The sequence below is a fragment of the Microtus ochrogaster genome, unplaced genomic scaffold (assembly GCF_000317375.1).
Source record: "Microtus ochrogaster isolate Prairie Vole_2 unplaced genomic scaffold, MicOch1.0 UNK5, whole genome shotgun sequence".
NCBI classification, from domain to species: Eukaryota; Metazoa; Chordata; class Mammalia; order Rodentia; family Cricetidae; genus Microtus; species Microtus ochrogaster.
The window spans coordinates 17,113,392-17,138,552 of NW_004949103.1; the positions used below are offsets into that span (position 1 = coordinate 17,113,392).

Consider the following 25,161-nt stretch of genomic DNA (forward strand, 5'->3'; position numbering starts at 1 on the left):
GCATGCTACCCTGCCTGCCCCACACCTGTGTGGCAGCAAGTTCTGGAGAGAGAGTCCCCTTCAGCTGCCAAGTGCCCATGTCTGTCTTAAGCACATCCAGGCATCCAGCAGCAGAAGTCAATAGCCCAGGGAGCCAGGGGAAAAGAAAAGGCCCCTCAATAAAGAGACCATTGTCCACCTCTCCAAACAAGCTCATTTCTTTCTCATTTCTGCTCCCCTGCTGCGTTCTGAAGGTCACTGACTGCGTCTGCACAAGCCAGGGAAGTCACGGAAGGCATACTTGGCAAGGGGAAGGAGCAGTGGGAAAGGATCCCGGAGCTGGGGATAGGAGAAGAAGAAGTGGGGGAGGAGGAGGAAGGAGGAGGAAGAGGAGCTGGGGAAAGAGGAGGAAGTAGAGGAGGAGGAGGAAGGAAGAAGAGGAACAAAGGGAGAAAGAGGAGGAAGAATATGAGGAGGAAGAGAAAAGGAGGAGGAGGAGAAGGCAGCAACTTTACCACAAGGGACAGCCAGGCTGGCTTCTCTTCTCCCAGCCAGTCCAATGACCTTCTTCCCTTTTGCTGACCACTCCCCGGGGCTGGCCTCACTGCTGCTCACAAACAGCCTGCCAGACCGCTCTGAGGAGGCAGCCCACAGGCTCTTCCTCAGGCCCCTAGCTGGGTGCTGCTCCCCACTTCGCCAGAGGGAAAGTGCTCTTGGGAGAGCTTGACAGGTGCGTGCCAAACTGAGCTTAACTTCATTCTTTTAGGAGTGTGCTTTTGAAGAGATGGAGACTGGGCTGGGTCAGTCGGCATTTGTCGGAAAAGGTTCAGTCTGCTCTTGTTTAGCCGTGGGCCTGGGTGCTCTAGAATGGGGGGAAGGGTTATGGGAAGAGGGGGAGGAAGGCAATGGAGAGAAAGCTGCCTGCTCTTGGCCTTCTGTGGCTGGTCCTAGAGTCCTTTGGCTCTATAAATGTCATGGAATGAAGGCTGTCTTTGGACACTGCGTGGCTTGGGCATTGGAGTTATGAAGGTTGATGATGAGCAGGTACCGTCAAGAGTCTCTTGCTTTGGGAAGTTAAAAGTCCCAGGGTTTTGTCAGCTCTGGCTGACAGCAAGTGCTCCTTCTAACGAGCAGCTGAAGAGGTGAAAATACCCAAAGAGAGGAGACCTCACGAACAAGGAGTCCGGGTTTACCTGGGGGTAAGGAAGCATGTTCGTTCCTAGAAAAGCCCACAAACACACTGTAGTTGGATTTTGCTCTGGGCTTTGAAGGGAGAATTCCTGACGCAAAGCGTAAGCACAGAACATGCGGAGTGACAGTCTGCCTGCCTCAGGAGAGGATCCCGTCCAGGGAGAGCTAAGGCAGATACACAAGGCTGCTCCCTTACTTCCCACCCATTCCCCAAAGCTTCAACAGCAGTGCAACACGAGCCCACGTTCAAAAGGGGGGGGGGATCTCTAGATGCCACTTTTTCAGTATGATACCTCTCCATTTTACTCCTTCTCAAATCTCTCCTGGGTCCCTCATCCTTCCTTGGCTTCTTTAGCATCTCCCAGCTGACGGTCTTCACAGCTCCATCAGGAGCCTCTGGCTGGCAGCCATGTACCGCCTTGTGCTGAGAACTTGCTCTGAACGAGAACCCTAGTGGAAAACTGTGGCGTGTGGTTCTGATGGGCTTGAGAGACAGCCACTCATTTCCACGTCGTGCCCTTAGCTTTTCAGTGAATACATAACCTTGGGAGAGCTGCTTACATCTGGGCCTCTGCTTTCCGCCCATTGTATCCAGATAAGCATTCATCTCATAGGGTGTTTGCCAGGATTCAAAGTGGGGGGCAGGGGGACTGCGGAGAAAAGTGCTTGCCATGGAAGCACGAGGACCTGAGTTTGATCTCCAGCATGCATGAAAAAGTCAGGCACAATGGTGGACCGGAGGGCTTACTGGCCTGTCAATCTAACTCAATCAATGATCTCCACACACCATACACGCATGCACAGATGTACACACACCTATATATGTACAAAATTCACATGAGCCGAAGGCTTTTAACAGTAACCCGCCAAAGTTTTCAACAGGTAACCCGCCAAAGTTTTCAATAGGTGCTGGCAATTTTGATGTTCTCTTTGAAGGCTGGTAGTAAGAGCCCCAGAGGCAGGGATGCCTGCACCCCACTTGTAGGTGAGAAACAGATTCAGAGAGGAAGCAGGTCCAACGACACTCTGCAGCTCAGCACTGCTGCTGAGCTTAGAACCAGCAATGGCAGCTAACCTTAGAGCATCGGTGGCAGTTGAGTTTTAGATTCACAAGGAGAGTTCCCGAATCCATTCTTTTAATCACCATACTAAATTGCCCTTCTGTAACAGCTCTGGAAGAACTCACACCCCATTCATTTTCAATGGCTCCTCTTCAGGACCCTGAAAGGACAGATGACCTTCAACTACCCCCTCAGAGGCATCATTAATCCCTTAGGGCAGGCTTTAACGTTTGAAAGTATCCCCTTTATAAGTAACTGCCTCGACCCTCACCGTGGCCTCTGTAGCAGAACTGGCCTTATTTTACAGGTAAGGACCTGAGGTTATGGACTGTAGCCCTACGAAGTCACAGTACAGCCACCCTCCATGTCCTTGGGCTAGGTACCCAGACAACCTCAGACAACAGACGAAAAGCCCAACCTACATCTGCACTGAACACATACAGACCTTTCTCCTTGCAATGGCCATTTATGCAGCGTTGACCCTGGAGGCTGCAGTAAGGCATCCAGGCAGGTTTTTAAGTGCACGGGATCATCTGAGCCGCTTCTGCGCACACATCTGGCTATCTTATGTAAGGGACTTGGGCATCCATGGAGAGGCATCCTGGGATGGATCACCCACATACCGAGTGAGTCAGCTGTGTCTGTACCTTTCCAAAATATTTAAACTTTTCAAAAGCAAAAAGAAAAAAAAAAAAAAACCAGTTAAGCTCTTCTGAATTAGGATCTCTTGGGTGGGGCATGGTTGGGGATCTTGGTTTTAGAAACCAGAATCCAGGCTGGGGAGTTGGCCCAATGGGTAAAGCAAAGATGGGGAGTTTGGATCCCCGCAAACTATGTAAAGAGATGGATGGGAATGGTGTTCCACCTGTATTCTCTTAAAGACGGGGAGGAGGAGCTAGGGAAATCCCCATCTGGCTAGCCAGATGAGCCAGAAGGGCAACAACAAGCCTCAGGCTCGGTGAGAGATTCTGCCTTGATATATAAGGTGAAGAGCAATTGAGGACAATGTCTGATGTCTACCCTGGGCTCCTACACACACACACACACACACACACACACACACACACAGAAAGAGAGAGAGAGAGAGAGAGAGAGAGAGACAGAGACAGAGAGACAGAGAGACAGAGAGACAGAGAGACAGAGAGACAGAGAGAGAATCTGATATGCACTCAACACTTCAACACTAAGCTAATCTCCTGGCCTCTTCCAAGTGCCAGGCCCGAGCTTCCAGCATCTGTCCAGATGTCCTCACCACTGCACATAATCTAGCCCACTTCCTCTTGGGCCTGCTACCCACATATAACCACATGTTCTCCTCTTTGGGACACCTCAGCCTCTGGCAACTACTACTTTTCTTCCTCCTTCTGGCCACGGCTACCACACCTATGCCATTCTCTGTTTGCCAGTTCCACTTAGGAATAGCTTTCACAGTTTCTGCCTTGGCTTCCTGCAATAGCACTCTAACTAGTCCTAAGGGTGTGTCTCTCTGGATCTGGGTCCATCTCTGTCCCTAGACTGTACCCTTTGCTTTTCCCCAGTTCCCTTGGTTTTCAAAGCCCAAACTTCTCATCCTTTCCTATATTAGATTAAAACTTAAACTTTTTGAAGCTGATATGTATTTGCTCATATTTATGGGTTGGATGTGATGTTTTAGATCTGCACGCTAGCCCCACCCCCACCTGGAGATGGATACGACTTCTTCGGTATTCCCAGCACCATGCTCCAACTTCAGCCTTAGAACTAACTGTGATGGATGACTTGAGAACCTGCCTGCCTTCACCCTTGTCTTTCTTCAACAGTTAGGCATCCTGATGCCTGCTATGAACCTAGGAGCTGAGAGGCAGTGGGCACAGTCTAGGGACAGACAGAAACACAGAAACTCAGAGACAGACAGACAGACAGACAGACAGACAGACAGACAGACAGACAAAGGCTGAGGACCAGTTAGGAAACTATGGCAGGAACTCAAGGAAGAAAGAAATCCTGAAGAAACGAAACTGCTACCACCTCAAGCTCCAAGTCAGCTAGCAAGTGGTGGGGGTCAGGGTGCAAACACTTCAGAGGGACGTTTGGTACCAGCAAAAACCAAGACGTTTGGCTCGGCAGGGAAGCCCTCCAGATCGAAGAAGGCCTCGAGCCTGGAGCCTGGCTACCAGAAGGACTTGGGGAGAGCTTGGCAGGAGATCAGAAATGGGACTGGGAAGAGCTGCATCTGAAAAGGCAGTGAGATAATCCCCAGTGGGCAGAAGCGCGCGCGCGCGCGCGCGTGCACGCGCGCGCGCACACACACACACACACACACACACACACACACCTGCTCATACAGGCTCCTAAGGCTCCTATCAGCTATTGGCTGTGGAGACAGGACGTGAGAGAACTGTCATTTTGTGTGAGTTTCTGAATGTAGGGCTGTGACACTACTGTGTACACAGCCCATAATGTTGTGCCTGGCACCCAGCAAGCCCAGACAAGCATGGGAGATGGCCCAGGCAGTCCCCTGTGGGGCTGTGAGTTTAGGATATTTCAAGTGACTAAGGCTTGCTTTCCTCCCACGTGTATGGGAACTTTCTGTAGGTGCAGAACCTCAGCCATGCTGGCCTTCCTGCTCTGTGGCCTGCTTCTGGCGGCCCGTGGCTCTGTCACCCAGCCCGTGTCGGATCAGAAGGATTCCAGCTTCGACTTAGCAGAGACCACGCCTGACCTGGCTGAGAAGATAACAGAAACTCATGCCAAAGTGCTGGAGATTTGGATGGAGATGGGACGACGGCGGGAGGCAGATGCCTCGGAGAAGTACGCAATCTGCCAGGTACAACCCTCAGCCTCGCTGGCGACTGATCAGCCACGGGTCACCGGCCTGGTCCTCTTCCGGCAGCTGTCGCCAGGCTCCAGGCTCGAGGCCTTCTTCGATCTGGAGGGCTTCCCTGCCGAGCCAAACGTCTCCAGCCGCGCCATCCACGTGCATCAGTACGGGGACCTGAGCCAGGGCTGTGAGTCCACAGGTCCTCACTACAACCCGATGTCCGTGCCGCACCCGCAGCACCCGGGAGACTTCGGCAACTTCGTGGTGCGCGATGGCCGCCTCTGGAAGCTCCGCACCGGCCTGACCGCGTCGCTGGCCGGCCCGCACTCAATCCTGGGCCGCGCGGTGGTGGTCCACGCCGGCGAGGATGACATGGGCCAGGGCGGTAATCAGGCCAGCCTGGCGAATGGCAACGCTGGTCGCCGGCTCGCCTGTTGTGTGGTAGGCGCCAGCAACTACGAGGCCTGGGACCGGCAGGCACAAGAGCGCAAGAAGCGGAGGCGGGAGAGCGAGTGCAAAGCCGCCTAAGTGTCACTCCTGGCCGCAGAGTCCAACCATTTCGCGCAGAGATGCCTCCGCACGCTCCCCACCCCGAGTCGCCTCCACGCATCCCAGACAGATGTCTTCCAGACAACCCAGTCCCTTCTGCGAGTCCTATACGCTTCCACTAACCCCTGACACATCTGTATGGCTCCAGATGCCTTCAAGACCACTCCCCACCAGCACGCCCTGTCATCTCCGTGTTCCCCAGATGTCCCCCAGACACCTTTCCTCTGTGTTCCAGGACACCTCACACCCAGGAGTCCTTTCATGTTCTAGGCACTTCCACAGAGGAGAGCTCCTTCGGGCCCCAGATATCTCCATATGATGGAGGTTCCCCTCCATGCTGGATAGGCTACCTTAAGGGCCCCTCTGTGTCCGGACAATCACACATGCCCCTACCTACAATCCCATTTGAAACAGTCTTTGAGGCTGTTTTGCTCCCAGAGAATCTCCCCTACCCCCGCCGATATGGAACTTGCTCACACACTCTCGGCAATGAGGACTTCCCAGTCAGACCTCTGAGAACATCCCCCCAGGTCTACCGAAATACCCCCACCCCACTTCTTCTTGCTGTTCTTTTCTTTCCTAACCCCTAACACAAGAGACTCCTTTCTTCCATAGGGGCCTCTTCTTTCTTTTCCTTTTGTTCCTCCTAGGTGCTGAGAACACCGTGTCTCACGCACACCTAGGGTTCCACGTCTCAGTTCACCTCCTGCCGTGGCCCCAGTTCCTGTTTTCAGCTATTTCCCATATGGTGCCTGCACCCAGCCGAGAGCAGCTCCTGCTAGGGTATTTCGCAACCTTTGTGTTGCACATTAAAAAAAAACGCAGCAATTCAGTCCTTCATTGGCCTCCGGTACTTTTTTGAGACTGCTCAGCTCAGTTTCCTACCCCCTGAAAATATCCCGGAGCCTTTGCAAGCCGCCTCCTGCCTCCCCAGTCCTGTAGGGAGAAGGGTCCATCATCAGTTGCTATCCTTCGGGAGGGCTGAGGAGTAAGAGCCATTCAAGGACATTTAAATGTACCTGTGTGTGGCTTCCTTACAAAAAGATATAGACACGGCCCAGAGCCAGAGGGGAGAAAAACCCATTGGCTGTGAAGTGAGTCCTAGGCTGGAGCCCCTACTTGATTGAGAGTGAGGTCAGTGTTGAGGTACCCAGGCATGCAGCTGCCCAGACATAAGAGAACAGCCTGTGTATGTCTTCCACTTCATCTGAGTACCTCCCAGCAGAGGCTTCCTGACTGGTCCTGCAAGGCATCCTCCACTTCTCCCAGACCTCAGCTGTGAGACAAACTGAACCACAGCCAGAAATCCATCCCTCCCCCCGCCACCCCATGCTGAGTTTCACCATGTTTCCATAGTTAAAAGTCGTGCAAACAAGACGCCAGTGGCATGGCAGCCCATGATGGAGAGGAACAAAGTTCATCTCTAGCCACATCCTCTCCTTTGCTGCTCTGAGATGGCCAACTCAGAAGCCTGGGGGAAGCCAGGCTTGGGATCATCAGCTGCATCTCATGGCTTGCATTCTGTTCTTCTGGGGCTACCAAACACCCTAGCAGATCCAATCCATGTTTACTCTGTCCATTCACAGAGTTAGCAACTATCCTGGGTGCTCAGAGCTAAGAAACCCTAGGAAAATAGCAAGAGGACAAGTTTCAGGTCACTGAAAGAACAAGGGAATTCTAGTCAGCAGTTTGGGCTCACATAGGAAGACCTGATTGAACCCCAACTCTGGCACATGCTTCCAAGCTGTATGACTTGAATGAGTCACAGAACTCGTATAAAATATGGTCATGGCACAAGGGTTGTTCTGAAGCCTAAATGGGGGTGCACATGAGAGGTGCTGAGCAGAACATCTTTGACTGCGACCCAATTAGTCTATTAACAGCGGCAGCTCAATCGGACAAAGCTATCCCTAACAATGGATCCAGCCACCTTGTAAGGTAGCGCGGGTCATGCAACTAGAAGGATTTCAGTAAAGAAAAGCTTTGCCACCTGAGGTTTCTAGAAAGTATTGCCACAGCCAACCAACCAGAGGACACAACAGGAGACTGCTCTGCCTTTACAGCTTTGGCGGGGAGGGGACAGAAGGAGAAGAAAAGATTGGGAGCCATTAAGGCGGACATCTGGTTCTTGGCACAAAACCTTGTGTGCCACCAAGACCGCCCACTGGACTCTACTTGATCCCTGGCTTCTATTTTTACTTCCGTCATCTTACAGATCTGGCTTATGGATCTCTTTATATTTGCTGTTTCCACTTCCTGGCCGGCTTGCTAATCAGTTTGCCGGTTTGACTCACAGGGTTTGCGTTCATTGCTGGGACTTAAACCCACACTTGTTTTGATTTCTTTCTGTAAAATTAGAAGCATTTGATGTAATGGCTGCACCTACCCACAGCTGGTAAAGCAAGAATAATGCTCGATGCCCGCATAGCTTACACACAATGTAGACAATAATTAGGGATGCTATCTTTAGATGTTAGGATAAGCTGTTTTTCAGAATGGCAGGGATGTTTTTAATTTTTTTTCCCAAGTGGGGCTTATTAGTGCATATACACAAAAATACTAAAAAACTTAAGAAAATAGAGCAAATCAGTGAGTGCTTTAGCCAGCTTTAAAAGCCTGCAGGAAATAAACCAACCGAGTTTAGATCTGCTGTTTGGACAAAATGCATAAAATCTTTACATTCTCCATAGTCTTCACTACTGCCATGTGATTAAAGAACTCCAGGTGAAAGAATGCAGGGGCTAGGTCGCCGTAGAATGCCGGACGCTATGCACAGCCAGGACTCGGCCTTGGTGGAGGCTGGGGAAAGGGTGACACAGCGAATGCAGACCTTTAGTCCCCAAGTCAGCAAAGTCAACACTTACAAACAATTCATTGTGCGCTTGCGTGTGATGCGGGGATCACGGCGTGAACTTGCCATGATGCACACACAGAGCTCAGAAAACAACTTTGCTTACAGGGTTCTGGGCCTTGAATTCTGGTTGCTAAGCGTGTGCACCTTTGCCCCTGAGCCACAGAGCTCCTAAACTCACCCTCTTTCCCTTTCTCTCCTCCTCCTTTTCCACTTCTTCCCCTTTTGCATATGAAGGGTGTGTGTGTGTGTGTGTGTGTGTGTGTGTGTGTGTGTGTGTGTGTGTGTGTGTTCCAAACTCTCAAATACACTGACTCTGGAACTCACTGTGTTGGCTAGTCTAGATAGCTGCTCCTGAGAGTCTGTCTCTGTGTCCCAAAGTCTTGAACAGGAGACTGCCACATCCACCCAGATTTCACCTGAGTGCCGTGCATCCAAACTCCAGTCCTCAGGTGTACAGCCGGCTCACGCCAGCAGCGAACCCTCTCCCCAGCTTCTGTACTTCAGGTAATAGTGGCATGAGATCCAGTGATAGATGATCTGTGATGATGAAGGAACCCAGCTCGCTGTGCAAAGGAGTTGAAGTTTCTTCTTTCATTAAACAAAACTAAAAAACAGCAAGTAGCTTTTAGAAAACAGTACCATGTACGTACGGTACTTTAGTGCTGCTTGTGCGTGTCCGTGCATGTCTGTGGCGGTAGGAAGGCAATCGGAAGTGTTACTCCTCAGGCACAGTCCACTAATCTTGTTGTTTTGAGACCGGGTCTCTCATAGCCCTGGAATTTACCAAATAACTAACTGGGTTGCCCAGGGAGCTCCAGGGACCCACCCATGTTGATTTTGTCTCAGTACTCTGGGTCTACAAGTGTACGCCAGCAGCCTGGAGTTTTCGTGTTTTTGTTTGGTTTGGTTTTTCCCACTTCCGAGCTGGAGCTCAAACTAACTCAACTCCTGCTTAACAGACAAGCCTTGTACCAAAGGAGCAATCTTGGCCTCGGCTGAGATTCCCTCCCCATACATCCTCAAGCTCATGGGGACTGGCCAAAGTGAAGCTGTCCAGTGTGGCGTGGACTTTCCCTCCACAGCCTAAAGGAAACGTTGTCATTTAGTGAGAGGTGTAAATTGTGCCCACGCTGCGCCTTGGTGGTTTGTTTTTGTGCAGCCCCACTTTGGAGAGCCCTGGCTGGCCTACTTTCCTTGCTTTTCCCGCTAATTAGACCCTCTCCCGCACTCCTCTTGGCTCTCTCTGTTCAGCTGCTCCGGGAAAGGACGGCATTCGAGTGTGATTTCGTGACCACCCTTTGACCTTTGGACAGCCTAGTGGCTGCCTTTAGAGGGAATGAATGCCCAGAAACAGGAAGGAAGGATGCTCCCAATCACACCTTCCAGAACACCCCAGCAGAAACCGCCCAAGAGGAGGGCTGTACCCAGGCAATTCACAGGGTTATACAGGAAAGCCCTTGAATGTGAGGTAGGAGAGGGGGTTAGAAAAACAAGAAGGACAAAAACAAGTCGACATTGTAAAGTGACAGACAGGAAAGAATTATATTAATGAGCAAGAAAAATGACCTTCTCATGCCAGCTAGTGGAGCTGGTGCAGGTCCTCTCAGGGCAGGGATGTCATAAGAATCCACTGTGTGGAATGCCACCAACGGGGCCCCCTCTAGAACCTGGCATTGTGATGGATGACAGAGTGTGTCAGAAAGCCAGGAAGGAACCCAAACTAATCCGGTTGACTTAGGTTCACTGGGGAGGAGGCTCTAGCAGGGACCTCCTGGTTAGCGGGGCTCAAAGGGATGCTGAAGAGGCTGAAGAGTGGGGGAGCAGTCAAAAGGGGACAGGCAAGGCTTGGGAAAGGAGGGAGTGAGCATGAGAAAGGCTGGTTTCTCAAGCACCAATTCATTTCCATGCCTAAGGGCTCACAGCACAGATGAAGAGCACAAACACGCTCTCTTTAAGGACTATCAAATTGGCGTCTCTAGACTCTCGCTGCACTCTGCTGGCCAAGGATCTAAGGTGGAAAACTCACAGGACAGACACACCTATGGAGGGAACACGGCCTCAACCAGGGTCTTCTCCTAACCACAGTTGCTGTCCAGCTGCAGACCCGTCAGCAACATAATATTCTGCTTTATGAAGTAAGAACAAAAAAGCTATTTCGGGGTCAAATCTACTTACTTGCTCACTCTGCTGCCTAAGGCATGATTTTGTTTTGTCAGTTTCTCTTTTAGCATCTTCATATCAGGGAGAAGGCAGAGGGCACACCTAGCTGGACCTTTACCCATCACAATAATATTTCACACGTCTAGACATAGGCGTGAGAGACTATGCGAAGATCAAAGTATGCCAGAAACCCCTTTTCCTCCCCTCTGCCACTTAAAACGTGTTTATACATTCCTGGGAGAACTATCCTCATGCCTTTGAACATAATACGATAGAGGTTATGTCTGGAGCTGTTGCAACCGTGAGTGCAACTGACTCAAATCAAGCAGAGATGGGAGATGGGTACCCAGATCCCTGGAAAATTCTTGAGTGGAGATGCTCAATTTCAGAAGTTCTGGCCACACAATAGGATTCACTACCCTATCGTTTAAGCTTCTCTGAGTATGAGCTGTTGCTGAGAATATCATGGTGGACGTAGGCGATATGGTGGAGTTGGAGAGAGGATGCCACAATTAACTCTTTTATAAAGACCAAAGGAAACCATAATTAGCGTCTGGAACTCTCTTTATTGTCTACAGAATAGAAGAGCCATGTTGGGAGGGCACAGCAGAAGTGGGGATGTGTGTTGTCATGGTTACATATGCAACATCAACTTACTGGCTCTAATTCCATCTAATAACACAGGCCCCAGGCTGGCTGCATACAATGAGCTTACATTTTGGACCCCTCTCCTCCTGACTTCCTAAAGCAGAGACCCTGGGGCTCACTGCAGCTTCTTGCCCTACTAGAAGGTGCCAGAGTTCGCTATAAACCCTACTCTCCTGAAAGTGATGTACGTGTACCTGCTCAATGTGTATCCAAGCCACAGCTTCTGGGAGGTTCAAGTGTTTATTTTCTTTCACTGAGTCACATCTGGCTGGGTTTCCCTTAGCAGCTCTGGTGTCCTATGCAGCAATACTGACCATATGTAGCCAAATACATATGGCCAACTGAGGTCTCCATCCAGACATAAAAAAAAAAATCCCTTCGGGACTACTGGCCCATGTTGAACTTGCAGCCTCAAGGCCTCTTCTATGGGACTGGCCTTTGTGGGAAGGGGACAAAGGGATAAACAGAACATTGGGGCCCTGTCTGAAGGTGTGCCCAGGAGTACCAGGGCATAGACGGGTTTTAGGATAAATGGGAACACGTGCCGTCTCTGAACTTCCCTTTCTAGCTCGAGTTTCTGAGGTCCATTCCATTCTGGCTCTCAGAGGCAGTTTGAGTTTGGGGATCTCAGCCACCCCACATTCCTGGGGAGATGAACTGAGCTCAGCTCAAAGGGAAGTCTGGGGCTCAATGACCCTGTGAATTTCCGTAGCTCATCTTCGCCCTGCGAGGAAGCAGCAGGCAGCATGGGCGACTCCCTCCTCTCCCCTTGGAGCTTACACTTGGTGTACAGTTCCCTTTGTGGTCAAGGCAGGAATGAACTCATCTTTCCTCCTCCCCTACTAGACCACAAGTTCAGAGTCCTGTGTTTAAAACTCGAGTCCCTGGAGGCCCAGATGCAACATTCTGCTGATGGAGTGAGTGGTTCAGAGTTTCAAGTGGGGAAACAGGATGATGCTAAGCAGCGAGCTTTCCCCAGACCCCGAAGATCCACATCATCCTATACAGGCTGTGCTGGATAAAGACAGCTAGTGTTTCTAATACCATATATATACCACCAACAACAGCAACCATCAGAATACCACTAGGAAGTCCCTGGCTCCTGGTAGCGTCTTATTATCCATCCCTCCAGGCCAGGGAAAGCTCCAGACCTTGGCTAGAACACTCAGCTCTGCGCTCAGTCAGCAAACAGCCTCTCCAACCTGCAGCCCAACTTTCCCAGCCTGCTCTGGTCCCTCCCACCTACCACCATAAAACACTGGGTGCAAAGAACACCCATTTCTGGGGGATCCCTAGAGATTGCTACATGACAAAGTGCAGCCATGGCCGCATGAACACACTTCAATTACATCTTTATTTCTAGCTACCCAGTCAGTCCCAAGGCTGAGACCCGGGGGGCGGGGGAGGAACAACCCAAAAAACCCTTCCTTTCCCAGCTTCTCTCATCATTTTAACGGACAACATTAAATGCTAATAGAAAAACATCTTCTCTCTAATAAAACAAATGCTGACAGGGAGAGGGATGTAGAAAGGCAGCCATATGGCAACTACGATTCCTGTGCCCGGCCATGTTCACAGCGGCACGTCTTCGGCAGACAGAGGTGACACCGAGAAGCTCACAGACCAGCATTTAATAAATCAGACAGAGCTGGCACCATCAGGCGCTCCCAGCTTGTAGCAGAATCACAGCGTTTTCTCATTTGCAGACAGGAAGGTGTTTTAGCGGAAAGTGGTTGGATGCCTGTTCTGAGCGTCCCTCGCTGTTCCTGGTGTCTTCACTATGTCACCCCATCAGGCTCTCTTCCCCTCATGTTTGCACAGTGCTTCTTGTGTCTCTGCTCTCCGAGACCCCTCTGTCACCTTCCACACTGGCTGCCTTGGCCTCTGGCTGCATGGAAGGCAGGTGGTTCTGGAGAGCCAGACTAGGAGGAGATGGGCCTGGGTCACCCCTCTGCTCTTCTGTGAGAGCCTCCCTTGTGACCTCCTCCAGGTCTGCAGCCTCCTGGCCATCAGTCAGTTGAGTTAGCCCCTTTCCCACCATGGTTACGTCCTCTGAAGGTGGCTGGGGTAACGGAGGATGTGGAAAGCAGGAGTATTGGTTCTTGCTGCTCGGCTGTGTTGGGGAGCTGACAGCAGGCTTCCCAGCATCCCCGGGCACTGTCAACGCCTCAGCAGCTGTGCAGCCTTCATCTCGCTCCTGCTTCTGAGTCTCCCCTGAAAACAGACAAGGGACAGCATCAACTCTCTGGCAGCAGCTTGGCATCATCTTCTGCTCTTGTCAACTCCTGCCCAGCGACCTGACCATGACCTTGAAGAACCGATAGTTCCTCTTTCCTCTTCCAGGCAGGTCACTGGAGCCCAGGTGGATGAAGGATTCATGTTCAGAAGCCAAGCAAGCACCTTCCTTAAACCTCTGCCTTATTGCCAAGGGACCTCCTATACCCGTAGAAGACTAAGTCTGAGGACAAAAGCTGTCCTTCGGAAGCTGAGGAAATACCTGGACCTGTTAGTGACAAACAGAGATTCCAGCTGCCTTCTGAGGATAACTTGGGGAGATTTAGTGCCATCTCCACCCTTCTCCACAGCACCTCACTGTATGAGGGGAAGACACCATGTTTGCCCAGCTTTAGATAAAGACTATGTGCAAATGGCTTCTAGCTCCCTCCCTCAGCACCAGACTCTCGGCCTTAAACACCCCAATCTGCCAGAAACTCTAGAGGTGCAGCAAGCAGGAGGCAGAAGACAAGGAATGAGCATGAGGTGCTGTCACCGTGTCCCCATTTCCCTCCTCACTTGCTGTATGGTCACAACCTGTCTAGCTTCAGTTTCTCAGATGAGTGAAAAGGAGGATGCTAATGTCCCTCCCTGGCCTAATAAATGAGGCGGCATCATGTGGCCAGGGAGGAGCCAACTGCTCTTAGTACCAAGACATGTGCATTTGGTACGATGCTGTGAGTTTCCCATAAGCTAGTGTGTCCTGGGACCTCAGGAACCACAGTGATAAAGGAGAGGGAGGATGTAAAGTTGGGTGAGTCTAGCAAGAGCATAGGCCTTGGTGCAAGAACAAAGGCCCCAGGGAAGCTTTCCGAGTACCTGACTGGAACCATAGTAGAACAACACACACTAGGTATAGTCAGGCCCACCGTTAGACAAGTACAGGAATGTTCTTGGCTGACAGCTGGTGGGTGGAGCTGGACTGTGGAAGATTGGCAGGAGGCAGAACACATGGTCCTTCCATTTTCCCACATTACACCATTTGAGGGAGCCTGCTGCTTCTGGGTTAGTTCTGACACTGGTCAGCTCCTAAGGACCTGCTAACTCAGTTTCCAAGGTTGGCTCACGCACATGTATCTTTCCAGCTATGTAACATACTTGTGATAGGCTTATTGCCAACTTGTCTGTCTGAAGAGATGTTTAGGACTTCGGAGATACACCCATGAGTTTGGGAGCCCTTTTCGGGGAGGATTGATGTGTGGGATAGTGACTGGAAAGACCTGATTGGAATGGAGGAGGCACCTTCCAGCTGCCAGCCCAGATAATAAACAGAACCCGAGGAAGGCAGCATGGTGGGGATGCACCTTACATGAGGTGAGAGCAGGCTTTCCATCATAGAATCAATACCAGCAGCTCTCTGGAACCTTCCGAGCATTTCAGCGCCAGGCTGGGACTACCAAGGCATCCTGCTTTCTACACCGAGAACCTGGTCCTCTGCCTGTCTGCTGTTGGCCTACCAGTCCTTATAGCCTATAGTAAAACCTATCCAATCATCCCTTTATCATTAATATATGAACTTTATCTTGGTTCTGCTCCTCTAGGAAGCCACACGTAGCACAAGACTCCTTAGGTCTCCACAGAAACCATTCCACTTCCTCCAGCTCTAGAGTGCTGACTGGCTAGGACTTACTGGGTGCCCCTTGCCGCTAGGAGCTGCTCCACACACATGGCATGGTTTATCTTCTTGTCAAACTGTGGTCCATGAGATAGGGAGCCTCTACTGACTTGTCTACAGTGTTGGGCATCATCTGAACATCCAAGAATATTTTAAAAACAGAATTTAACTTTTACTTTTGAGTGGAAATATTAACATATGTGGGGAGAACTGGAGAGGCCTGCCATTATTGTAACCAACACCAAGATAATCAACTGACATAAAGAAAGAGGCATTGCATGTGTTGGGGTGAGGGTGTCAGTGGGGATTGAACCTAGGGACCTTCACAAGCTAGGCACTCTCTCTGCTACTGAGCCACATCCCTAGCCCTTGGATTTTGACTCACAGGTTTAGGAGCACTAGCCCATAATAAGCTGTCTGTTGCATTATGCCAGGCAGCATGTTGTGGTAGAAGGCACAAGGGTGAAACCAACACGCTCACCTGAGACCAGGAAGGAGAAGAAAACAAGCCCCTTGAGGAGGCTAGCTAAGGCCCCCCTTCATCACTGTTCCACCGCTTCCCTGTCCCAGTGTTGATTAATGTCCTGGGTCTGTCTCCAGCCCCTCCCTTGTGAGGTCTGTAGTGCTCAGAGCCTACCTTCTCCATCTAGTCTCCCTCTGTCTCCCCCAGCCACAGCCTCCTCCCTAGCTGGCTCTGCCGGTGGTTTCTGGAATAGCAGGGTTTTTCCTTCCGCTTCCAGTCCACTTCTGGGTGCACACAGATTACTGTCTTGTTTGTGCCTTGTAACAAATGCCCACCCTCTTAGTGACTTTAAAACACACCCACCGATTCTTTAACACCTCGGTCGGTCTCCCTGGGCAGAGCAGGAGCACAGTCCCTGAGTGACTCTAGGGCACAATCCATTTCCCACTTTCCCTAGATTTTGGTGGCTTCTTGGTTGGTGGCAGAATTCTTCCAATGCCCGTTTCCACAGCCACATCGCCTGGCCTGTCGATGTGGGCCATGCTTCGCTCTTGCCTCTATCTTGTAAAATGATCCATTTAACTGTCCAGTCAGGATCACAAGTGATCCATTTAACTGTCCAGTCAGGACCATATTCTCACCTCACTCCCAGAGATGAGTCCCATCTGCAAAGTGCTTTCACCACGGGAGATAAGGCTGAGTGGCTCCATTGGGAACCCCCGAGAACATCGTTCAGCCCTCTCCATACATTGACCCTCCTCGTTCCTTTGCTGACCTGTTGTCTACTCCTGGCTCTCTGAGGATACCTTCCTGTGTATCTGCCCTGTTTCCTTCTCCTTCATCCCATTCAGTTACTGGCAATCGAACTCCCACCCACAATAACATCCCTTAGGCCTGCGCATCATGCTTTGTGTAGGAGATGTAGACTCACGAGTCTAGTGTCCAGTTGGAACTGCTCCCACCCCACTCCTACCACCTCCCTGGAGGATCTGCTGTTACATTCTAGAAATGGCTCACCCCCCCACCCCCACACACATCTTCTCCCATTAGCTATCTCAGTACTGCTTTGTGTCACATGACTTCAGACTTCAAAGCCACAAGAGTGTCCTTCCTCATCTTTTCCACCATTTGTGAAATGTACAGTCCCAGCTTTGTCCTCCAGCACTACAGATGTGTCTCTCCAGGGGTTGAAGCCCCCTTCCACACCCCCAGTTCAGAAGGGGGCATTTGGAGGTGAGACTTTGGGAGAGGTTTAGGTGAGTCATGGATATGGGTCACTTACCATGGATTCGGTACCCTCCTAGGAAGAGGAGATCTGAGCCTTCTCTTTCTCCAGTGTGTGAGCACACAGCCAAGAGGGAAGAGAGCCCTCACCAGACACAGAGTCTACCGACACTTTGACCCTCCCAGCCTTCAAAACTATACTCACTACACAACACAGCCAACTGCTTTGCTTTGTTCTACAAACCCATTTGAATGAGACGCAGGGGAATGCATGTAGCAGTTCTCACTCTCATCCTTCCATGGCATCAGTCATGGCTTGGCTGGCTAAAGCCTCTGCACCCGCCTCTCTGGTCTGTGTCCTCTAGGTTCAGGGAGAGGGGTCCCTTGCATCACAACAAACAGGTAAGTGACCCAGCAAATTAGGGCACCCAGCCCTGGATTTCAGACAGGTGACAGGTGTGTTAACTACGGAAGAGGATAAAACACAAATTCGAGAGGATTCCTTATGTAAGTTAGACACGTTATGTATCTTCAAGTACAAACCTATGCAGTTGGATATGTAAGGTGAACTATAACCTGAAAAGTGGGTATAATCTGAAAAGGCTGAGTTAAAAAATGCAGCTTGGAATTTCCACAACATGTGGTAATTTATTACATCTATGATCCATTTTAACACAACGCACGAAACGAACTGATGAATATGAGTGGGAAGGGACAGGGGTTTTAATTTAATTAAATAAATACTCATTTGGGGGTGCATTTAGTTACCTAGTATGCATTTAAAGGTTTAATAAACTTTGAAAAAGCTGTAAGGTTGACAGAATCTATTCGTAGACTTCAAAACAATCAGTAGAGAGGCTTTTGAAGGTCTCTAACCCCTAAAGCCTGGTGACTGTCTGAGGTGGTGATTATACCAACTGCTCTGATTTGGTCTTTATGCACTATATCCATGTGTAACATGTCACATGGCATCCCGTAAGTCATAACTAAGTGCAGCCATTATGTGTCAGTTTAAATAGTTTTAAAATATCTGATCCCTGGTTAGAACAGAACTGAAGAGCCCCAGAAGAGACTAGACTGACTGAATCAGGTTCTCTACAAGGCTTTGGTGATACCGCAGAAGAGAAGAGGATGGCTGGCACAGCGGAAGTGATGCTGTAGGTGACAAACACACTAGAGTCACTGGGAGGAGACATGGGCTTCCCCTGAGCAAGGTGAGCATCGCCTCTTGTCCCCAAACCTCTTCCACCTAGTTCTCCTGATCTGAATTTAATTTTTCACATTAAAGGGGTCATCTCATTTGCGTCAGCCTTTTGGACACCACAGAGGAATCCTAGGGACAGGTTCTTGACCACTATTTTCCCTCTCATTTTCAAGTCTGTATTCAGTCATGGACACCTTGTGTTATTCTTCCTCACGGTCTTATCCTGGAAAATGAGCCCAGCACTTGTCCTTACAATGAAATGCATGAACACATATACGAGTAAAGCAAGCATTGAATGGGGGGGCAGGGGGGATTGCCTGTTGCGATCTGTTCAGCCAAGATGACAGTGCGTGCAGTTCCTAACAGGGTCACGCTCCAATCCCCACTGCCAAGCTGGGGGCCTCCCCACAGCTTTGCCATTCTGACTGGGTCTAGGGCGCTTGTTAGTGCTACAGGGTCGCTGGCTCCACCCCTCAGAATGCATGCTTTCACAAGGCCTCGGGTGATGGTGGCTCCCGTTAGAGTGACATACAAACATCCCCGTGTCTTCCTCCACATGGAAACCCTCCAAAGGCGGCCGAGTGTGGGGAGCACAGCCCAAGTTTGCAACCTAGTGTTCACTAATTTATGATGCAACACCCACTTCTCCTTGTATCTGACATCCCAGCTCCTCTCCTTCTACCCCTCCACCCAGCCACATCAGTCCCTTTCGGTACAGCATCTTCCCCAGGGCCTTTGCTCACTCCCCTCCTCTCTGCAGCTCTCATTCTCCATCCTAACGGAGCCTTTGGGGGACAGCTCAGCCCCCACCTCCTCCATGAAGATTAAATCTGGCCACAAGCCCTATTCCCAGAGACAGGCTTCCCACGAGGTGGTCTGGACCTCCTAAAACTTAGAGGCTTTTTTTTTTCCCACCTCAAGTTGTTACTTATAACTAACTACCTTAAGTACAAAGTCTTGCCTGATTAATTTTTTAACTTCGCCAATGTTCTACGGCAGAGACTCAATAAATATCTTACTAAGTGCTTGAATATATGGACTTATACATGCATTCATGAAAAAGGGAAGCTATTAGCATACATCCTAAACCCCATGCATCACTTTATGAAAGCAACTTGAATTTATAGTATTCATTTTAGGGTAGATTCAGGTAACTTACCCTAAAACTTCTCGAAGAGATTCTTTCTCAAAAGAGACAGAGGTGCCTAACTCCGACAAATATTTAGCTACATCCTAGGCAGCTCAGGGAAGCAATTACATCAATTTCAAACTAGCAAATGAAAACCCTTCCAGTGGCTGTAGAGGGGCAAGAGAAACACTGAGCCAAAACGGATCCCGCTCCCAGCAGAGTGGGGGAGAGTTACTCAAAAGGAGCGAATTATTGTGTTTCCACCAGCCACATTTTTCACCAGTGTGAGGTGAATAAACTCCTTCTGGAAATGACTCTCATGAAATTACTTCTCCTGAGACAGTTAATAGTATATTCTGGTGCCCCCGAAAAATTAATTAACCTTCCTCAGAACAGCCTCACCCCTAAACCACTGGCGGTGTGTTTTTACTGTGGGTCAGCTGAGACCTTTGCCGCCCTCATTTACATCTAAGGGAAGTTGGTCTAAATTATGCCAGGCCCTTTTGGTTGCTGGTGCTTCGCCTTGTACTATTTCTTTATATGATATTCCAATCCTGTCTAGATGTGTGAATCTTGTCACCATCTATCTCTACCCCCCTCCCCGCACCCCACAACGGCTTCTCCTCCTCTTCTTCCTTCTCCTCCTTCTCTACCCCCTCCTTCTTTAATGAAAAGCCTTTGAGGTTACCAGGGAAACATTTTTATTTTAAACTTTTGCTCAGGGTATGAGGAACATAGCCCCGCTGTTATCGCCATAGGCTTAGTGTAGCTAGAGGAAGGGAATAATGGACACCCAAAGAGAGTGATGGATACCAGGAGATGGTAGACCCCTAAAAAGGATGAGGGACACTAGCCGTGGTTCTGTTGTGTGCTCCGGTTTACTTTGCTAGACAGTACCAGAACAGTATAGATATGAGTTCTGGAAATTGTGGGTACGGCAGGGTTTATCAATACCCCCTTTCCCTCGTGCCTATCTAGAAGGCATCCAAACAGCTAAAGTCAACCATCAATACACACAGAAAACTTCTGAAACATGTGACAGCTGTCATGCCTTCATTAGGACCTCTGATTCTTTGCTATGGGAACCAAATCTCTTTGAATGCTAAGACTCGGGGCATTAGCTCTTAAGCCAGCCATGAGAAGCTTTACTTTTACTTTAATTACAGACTCACAGCACTGACATTTCCATAAAAGACTTATGAATTAGGCAAAGTTGGAAAATATTATTGCAAATAATAGTAATTATTCTGGGCTTCTGTCACAAACAGAATTAATATCATTAGTACTTATTAGTCACAATGCACACATCAATAAGGATGAGGCAAATGCTTCAGGACAGAGTGGGAAGAAAAATATTGTTTCTTTTTCTCTAAAAGATGAAGAAGAAATAGTGTAGCAAAGATTGTTAGTTCCCTAAAAATGTGTCCCCCGCTCATGGGCCCAAAGGGGACATTTGTCATCTTTTTTGTTGGCTGGCTGGCTGGGCTTTGTTGTCCTCCTGCGTGTGGCAGCTTTCAGATGGAATTAATCAGGCCACAGCAGTGACGAGGCCATTGGGACACTGACAGCCTCTCAGAGAACATGTCCTTGTTCCCACCCAGAGCTGGCTCAGGACAGGCAGGAACAATGTGCACTGATGAAGGGACTCTGGAAGCTATCATTTCAAATCAGTCCCTCACTCATGCTGCCCTTGTGAAGATCAAGACAGCGAGAGCTCCTTTCAGCGCAGCAGGCAGGCCAGGGCCACCCAGAACAGTCAGAGGCTCGGGCACTTCATGAGGACACAGGCTGCCAGCAAGCCATGACCACTAGCCACAATACAAGGCCCCTATGCGCTGGAGGCCAGTATTACAAGCAGTGCAAGCTGGAGGCTACAATGACCCAATTTTGCTTTCTGGTCAATGGTGGATGAACCAGGCAAGAAGCTGTATCTAGGGATTCTTTCACAGGTACCTGGAAATGTTTCTTTTGAAAACGTAGAAATGTCTTCTGATATTACTGCTCTGGGCCTGCGGTGAGCAGTTAGAAGATGCTGGGTGAACCTTGCTGGCCCAGCTCTGGTGGGCAGAACCACCTGTCTGTCCCTATGAGTCTTACGTCATCCCACTAACGCTCTAAGCTCTAAGTTGTGAGCTGGCTATTTTCACAGCGCGAGCTGATAGAGCTAGTCATTCCATCTTGCTAAAGGGTCGTCCAATCATGAGGGGAGGAAGGTAGGTTAGATCACACTGTGGAGCTGATGCACTAAAGTCAAGACAGCTCAGGGTAACTTGGAAACTGAGCAGGGTGAAATGGAATGGGAAGGTATCACCACGGGTTGATCCGACAGCGGATGGATGAGGATGGGAACTGAGCAGGGATGGGTTGGAAGGTGGGCAGTTCTGGAGAGGAGCCTCCAAGAACACAGTAATGGCCCAGACTAAGCCGAGCCACAAGTGGGAGGCTGGTCCAAGGAACCCTGCAGAAAGACTTTTGATACAGGTCACATGTGGATGGGGAAGGGATACTGACAGGAGCTGATGAGTAACCACACACACACACACACACACACACACACACACACACAAAAGGGGAAGCAGGAAGAGTTGGAGATGCCATACCAAGAAGCCCACAGACTGCTAGTTCTGAGTGAGAACTAGGAGATTGTATCTGCAGACGTGTGTGTGTGTGTGTGTGTGTGTGTGTGTGTGCGAGAGAGAGAGAGAGAGTGTGAATGAGTGTGAGAGTGTTGTGAGTGTGTGTGTGAGTGTGTGTATGTGTGTGTGTATGTGTGTGAGTGTGTGTAAGTGAGTGTGTGTATGTGTGTGAGTGTGTGAGTGAGTGTGTGTGTGTGTGTGTGCGAGAGAGAGAGAGAGGAAGAAAGAGAAATAGAGAGAGAGTGTGAATGAGTGTGAGAGTGTTGTGAGTGTGTGTGTGAGTGTGTGTATGTGTGTGTGTATGTGTGTAAGTGAGTGTGTGTATGTGTGTGAGTGTGTGAGTGAGTGTGTGTGTGTGTGTGTTTAGATATGGGGTGAGGATGTCTTCACAGAGTCCCACAGTAGCTGTAGTAAGAGGTACTTACTACTGGAACTGACACACGCTATGTGGAGGGTACAGACCAGGAAGAGAGAGCAGACCTGAGAGGCACTTACCATCCCTGGTGCTCTCCTTGTTCTCAGTGGGTGGTTCCACAAACTTCAACAGTGGGGACCTTGACCTCTGTACAGCAGGAAGAGCTGGGTCACTGAACAGCATGGTGTCCTTGCCCCCTATGAGGAAGATGGGAAAGTTGATTTGTCAGCCACTGGTTTAGCTGGGTAACATTTATAACTTGTAAGAGTACTGTAGAATCACTGGGGAAGAGTCTCAATGAGGGGCTGCCTTGACCAGGTTGGCCTCTGACTGACAGGTTGTTTTGACTACACTGACTGAGGTGAGAAAACCAGCCCACGGTGGGCGGCATTCGTTCCCTAGTCAGGGCCTTTTGGACTGTAGAAAAGAAAGATAGCTGAGCATAAGAGTCTACACAGTCTCTCTGACCTTAACTGGGGTGTGGTTAGATGCTTCAGGTTCTTGTCATCTTGGCTTCCCCGTAATCTGGAGCTGTAAGCTGAGTGCACCCTTTCTTGCTTTCGTCAGGGTGTTTTTATCGTAGCACCGGAAATGAAACTAAACCCCCACACAATGAGCTAGCTACTGGGTTAGGAAACTCCTTCAGCTAGGGGCAGTACAAGTAACACAGTCAACAGGTCCTTCTCTAGCGTGTGGATGGAGCACAGCTCCTCCATCCGTGATGGGAGACCTTGACTCATTCCCAAGGAGCTGCTCGGGAACAGCTGCCCACAGTGTTACCAGTAAAGAAGTTTGTATGGCTGTGCAGAAATGAGCAGGTGGGCAGGACACCAGCAGTGGCAGCAGCAGGGAGCTTGGGAGGGGGGGTACACTGTATTAGCTGTGCTCTGGACAGAATCGCCTGCTCACTGGGGGACAGCAAGGGGGTCACTTTCACTCTCTAAACCTCAGCATGGATGACTGTGAAGAAAAAACGGAATGGTCAGGAAGAGGCACTGGGTGTTTAGAGAGCATGCAGCAAATGCCTCGAGTGCTGAGATCATCGGCACCGGCTCCCACACACCTGACATCTGTCCCAAGTGCATCTGGTCATGTCAACTATTTAACTGTCACAGGCGGGTGGCATCATGTCCTCCATGTTATCCTAGCTGTGTTCCCACCTGGGACCTACACTCAGCTTACCGCCTGTTAGCGTGAGTTCTCTATAGAGGATAGAGAGGTTAGGAGTGAATGAGGGGCACGGGAAAAGCACCACATTCCCACAGCAGAAGGCAGAGGAGGCCACGGGATGAGCAGCAGGGAGAACAGCTTCAGACATGAGAGACAGACAGACACGCTGGCACCAAATGCATGAGCGAGCAGTGTTGCCACTCTGAGGTCACGAGAGTCGTCGGCCTGCTAAAACACCGAGTCTTGGCTTGCAAGGCTTAAGGGTTCTCTGGGTGGAAACCATTGGGCCCCAAACAAAAGCTCCAGATTATGAATCTAGCTGGGGCTCCAGTCTGGACTAGGCAAGATTTTCACTGGTGTTCCATGATTTTACTTGGTCTCCCATTCATCAGAGCCCAGAAGGCCACTTGGGTAAAGATGGATGTCTACACCTCCTTTGGAGAACCAGATGAAGGCAAGCACATTTCACCAGTGAGTTCCTTGGTCCCTCTGCTTGAGAACGCTGTCTTACTAAAGTGATTAACTTGTGTGAGAGAGTTCTCCACACAGTAGGCGCTTACTAAAGGCCTGATAAGGACTGTGTCACCAACTGAAGGGTCTCATGGATCCTGGTGTTTGGCACGCTTGGTGCGTGCTGCCGTCTTGGGCAAATGGCAAGTGATTGGCTCCATAACCTTTGGGTTCTCTGTCTCCTGAGTGTCAGGTGAGCTGAGAAACTGCTTGGAGTTGACGCTGAGGTTCTGCCAGGCACTTACTTCCACTGTCTCTGGTGGAGCAAATCTAGAAACTTCAGTGTTACCATCTGGAAAGGTTTTCCAAAGAGCACTGTGGATTAATGGTTCAGGGTGACATTGGAAGCCCTCAGAATACCCTCCAAGCTGGCCCTCTTCTAGAGCGCAATCTGGAAATGCCTTCATGGATCCTAGGTTACTGGCTTTAGGAACGCTAACAGGCAACAGGAGCTTCACAGGAGACTCCTTTCCCTTATCTCTAAACAGCAACACAGTGGGTCTCCAGGTCAAGGTCAGTATTGCATTTCATGGCCATGTGTCTCCAGCAGGTAGACTGTCGCCCTCCTAGCCATCTTGGGGGCTCCCTCCCTCCGTATGAAACAGCCTCTAACCCGGTGCCCCGGTGGCCAAAGAATCTAAAGCAGAGATATGAGTGGGAATCAGCAGTGATCAAGGCAGCCTGGGGGTTCCTCTCATGGGAATTCTTTAGGATGGAATGTCCCCTTGGCCCCCCCAAACCCTAGGATATCATTATTAAAGTGGCTTCTCAAAAAAAAAAAAAAACAAAACAAAACAAGAAGCTTCTGCAAAAATCTGAGCGAAGGGAATGTAGAGAAGGGGAACAGTCAGCCTTCACCTATGCCAGGCACGGCGGGGTGGGAAGAAGACACACCACTGCACACTCTTGCCTGGAGATGGTGCCCCCATGTTAGCAACACGCCAAGGTCTTGTCCCTCTTGTTGTCATGCTTGGGAAATTCAAAGCCTTTCTTGGAAGGCTCCTGGATCGGCTGCCCTCCAAAGGTCTGCGGGCAGCTGTGGGCACTAAACAGAGCTCTAATGGGCAGTCGGGTGGCCTAAGCTTTCATCTGGCTTATCCTTAGAGGAGAGGTTGTGTCTGGGAGGAAATCCTGCATGCCAGGTCAAAGGACCACTAGTGCAGAAGGCCACACAGGCTTGTCACTCCGCTGGCACCCAGTGGCTGCAGGCTCTGCTGAGTCCGTATGGCACCAAAGTTCTCGTTCCTGCCTCTACAAATGAGCCGGATACTTTCAACCC

General features: G+C 50.0%; 2 protein-coding genes across 3 annotated transcripts in view; one reads left to right on the top strand and one right to left on the bottom strand.

Moving 5' to 3' along the window:
• The first annotated feature begins 446 nt into the window (after positions 1-446).
• Sod3 (superoxide dismutase 3) lies at positions 447-6,412 on the top strand. The gene is made up of 2 exons (XM_005366022.3): positions 447-709; positions 4,806-6,412. The coding sequence occupies exon 2, from the start codon at positions 4,822-4,824 to the stop codon at positions 5,557-5,559; it is 738 nt and encodes a 245-aa protein (XP_005366079.1). The 5' UTR covers positions 447-709; positions 4,806-4,821; the 3' UTR covers positions 5,560-6,412.
• A 4,737-nt stretch (positions 6,413-11,149) lies between these two features.
• Ccdc149 (coiled-coil domain containing 149) overlaps positions 11,150-25,161 on the bottom strand; it is a 92,545-nt gene continuing 78,533 nt past the window's right edge. For both annotated transcript variants that reach the window (XM_013353335.2, XM_005366038.3), the window contains 2 exons: positions 22,283-22,399; positions 11,150-13,456 (listed from right to left, as the gene is read on the bottom strand). In XM_013353335.2, the coding sequence (XP_013208789.1) occupies positions 13,050-13,456; positions 22,283-22,399 (524 nt within the window). In that variant the 3' untranslated portion in view covers positions 11,150-13,049. The remainder of the gene's footprint in view (positions 13,457-22,282; positions 22,400-25,161) is intronic.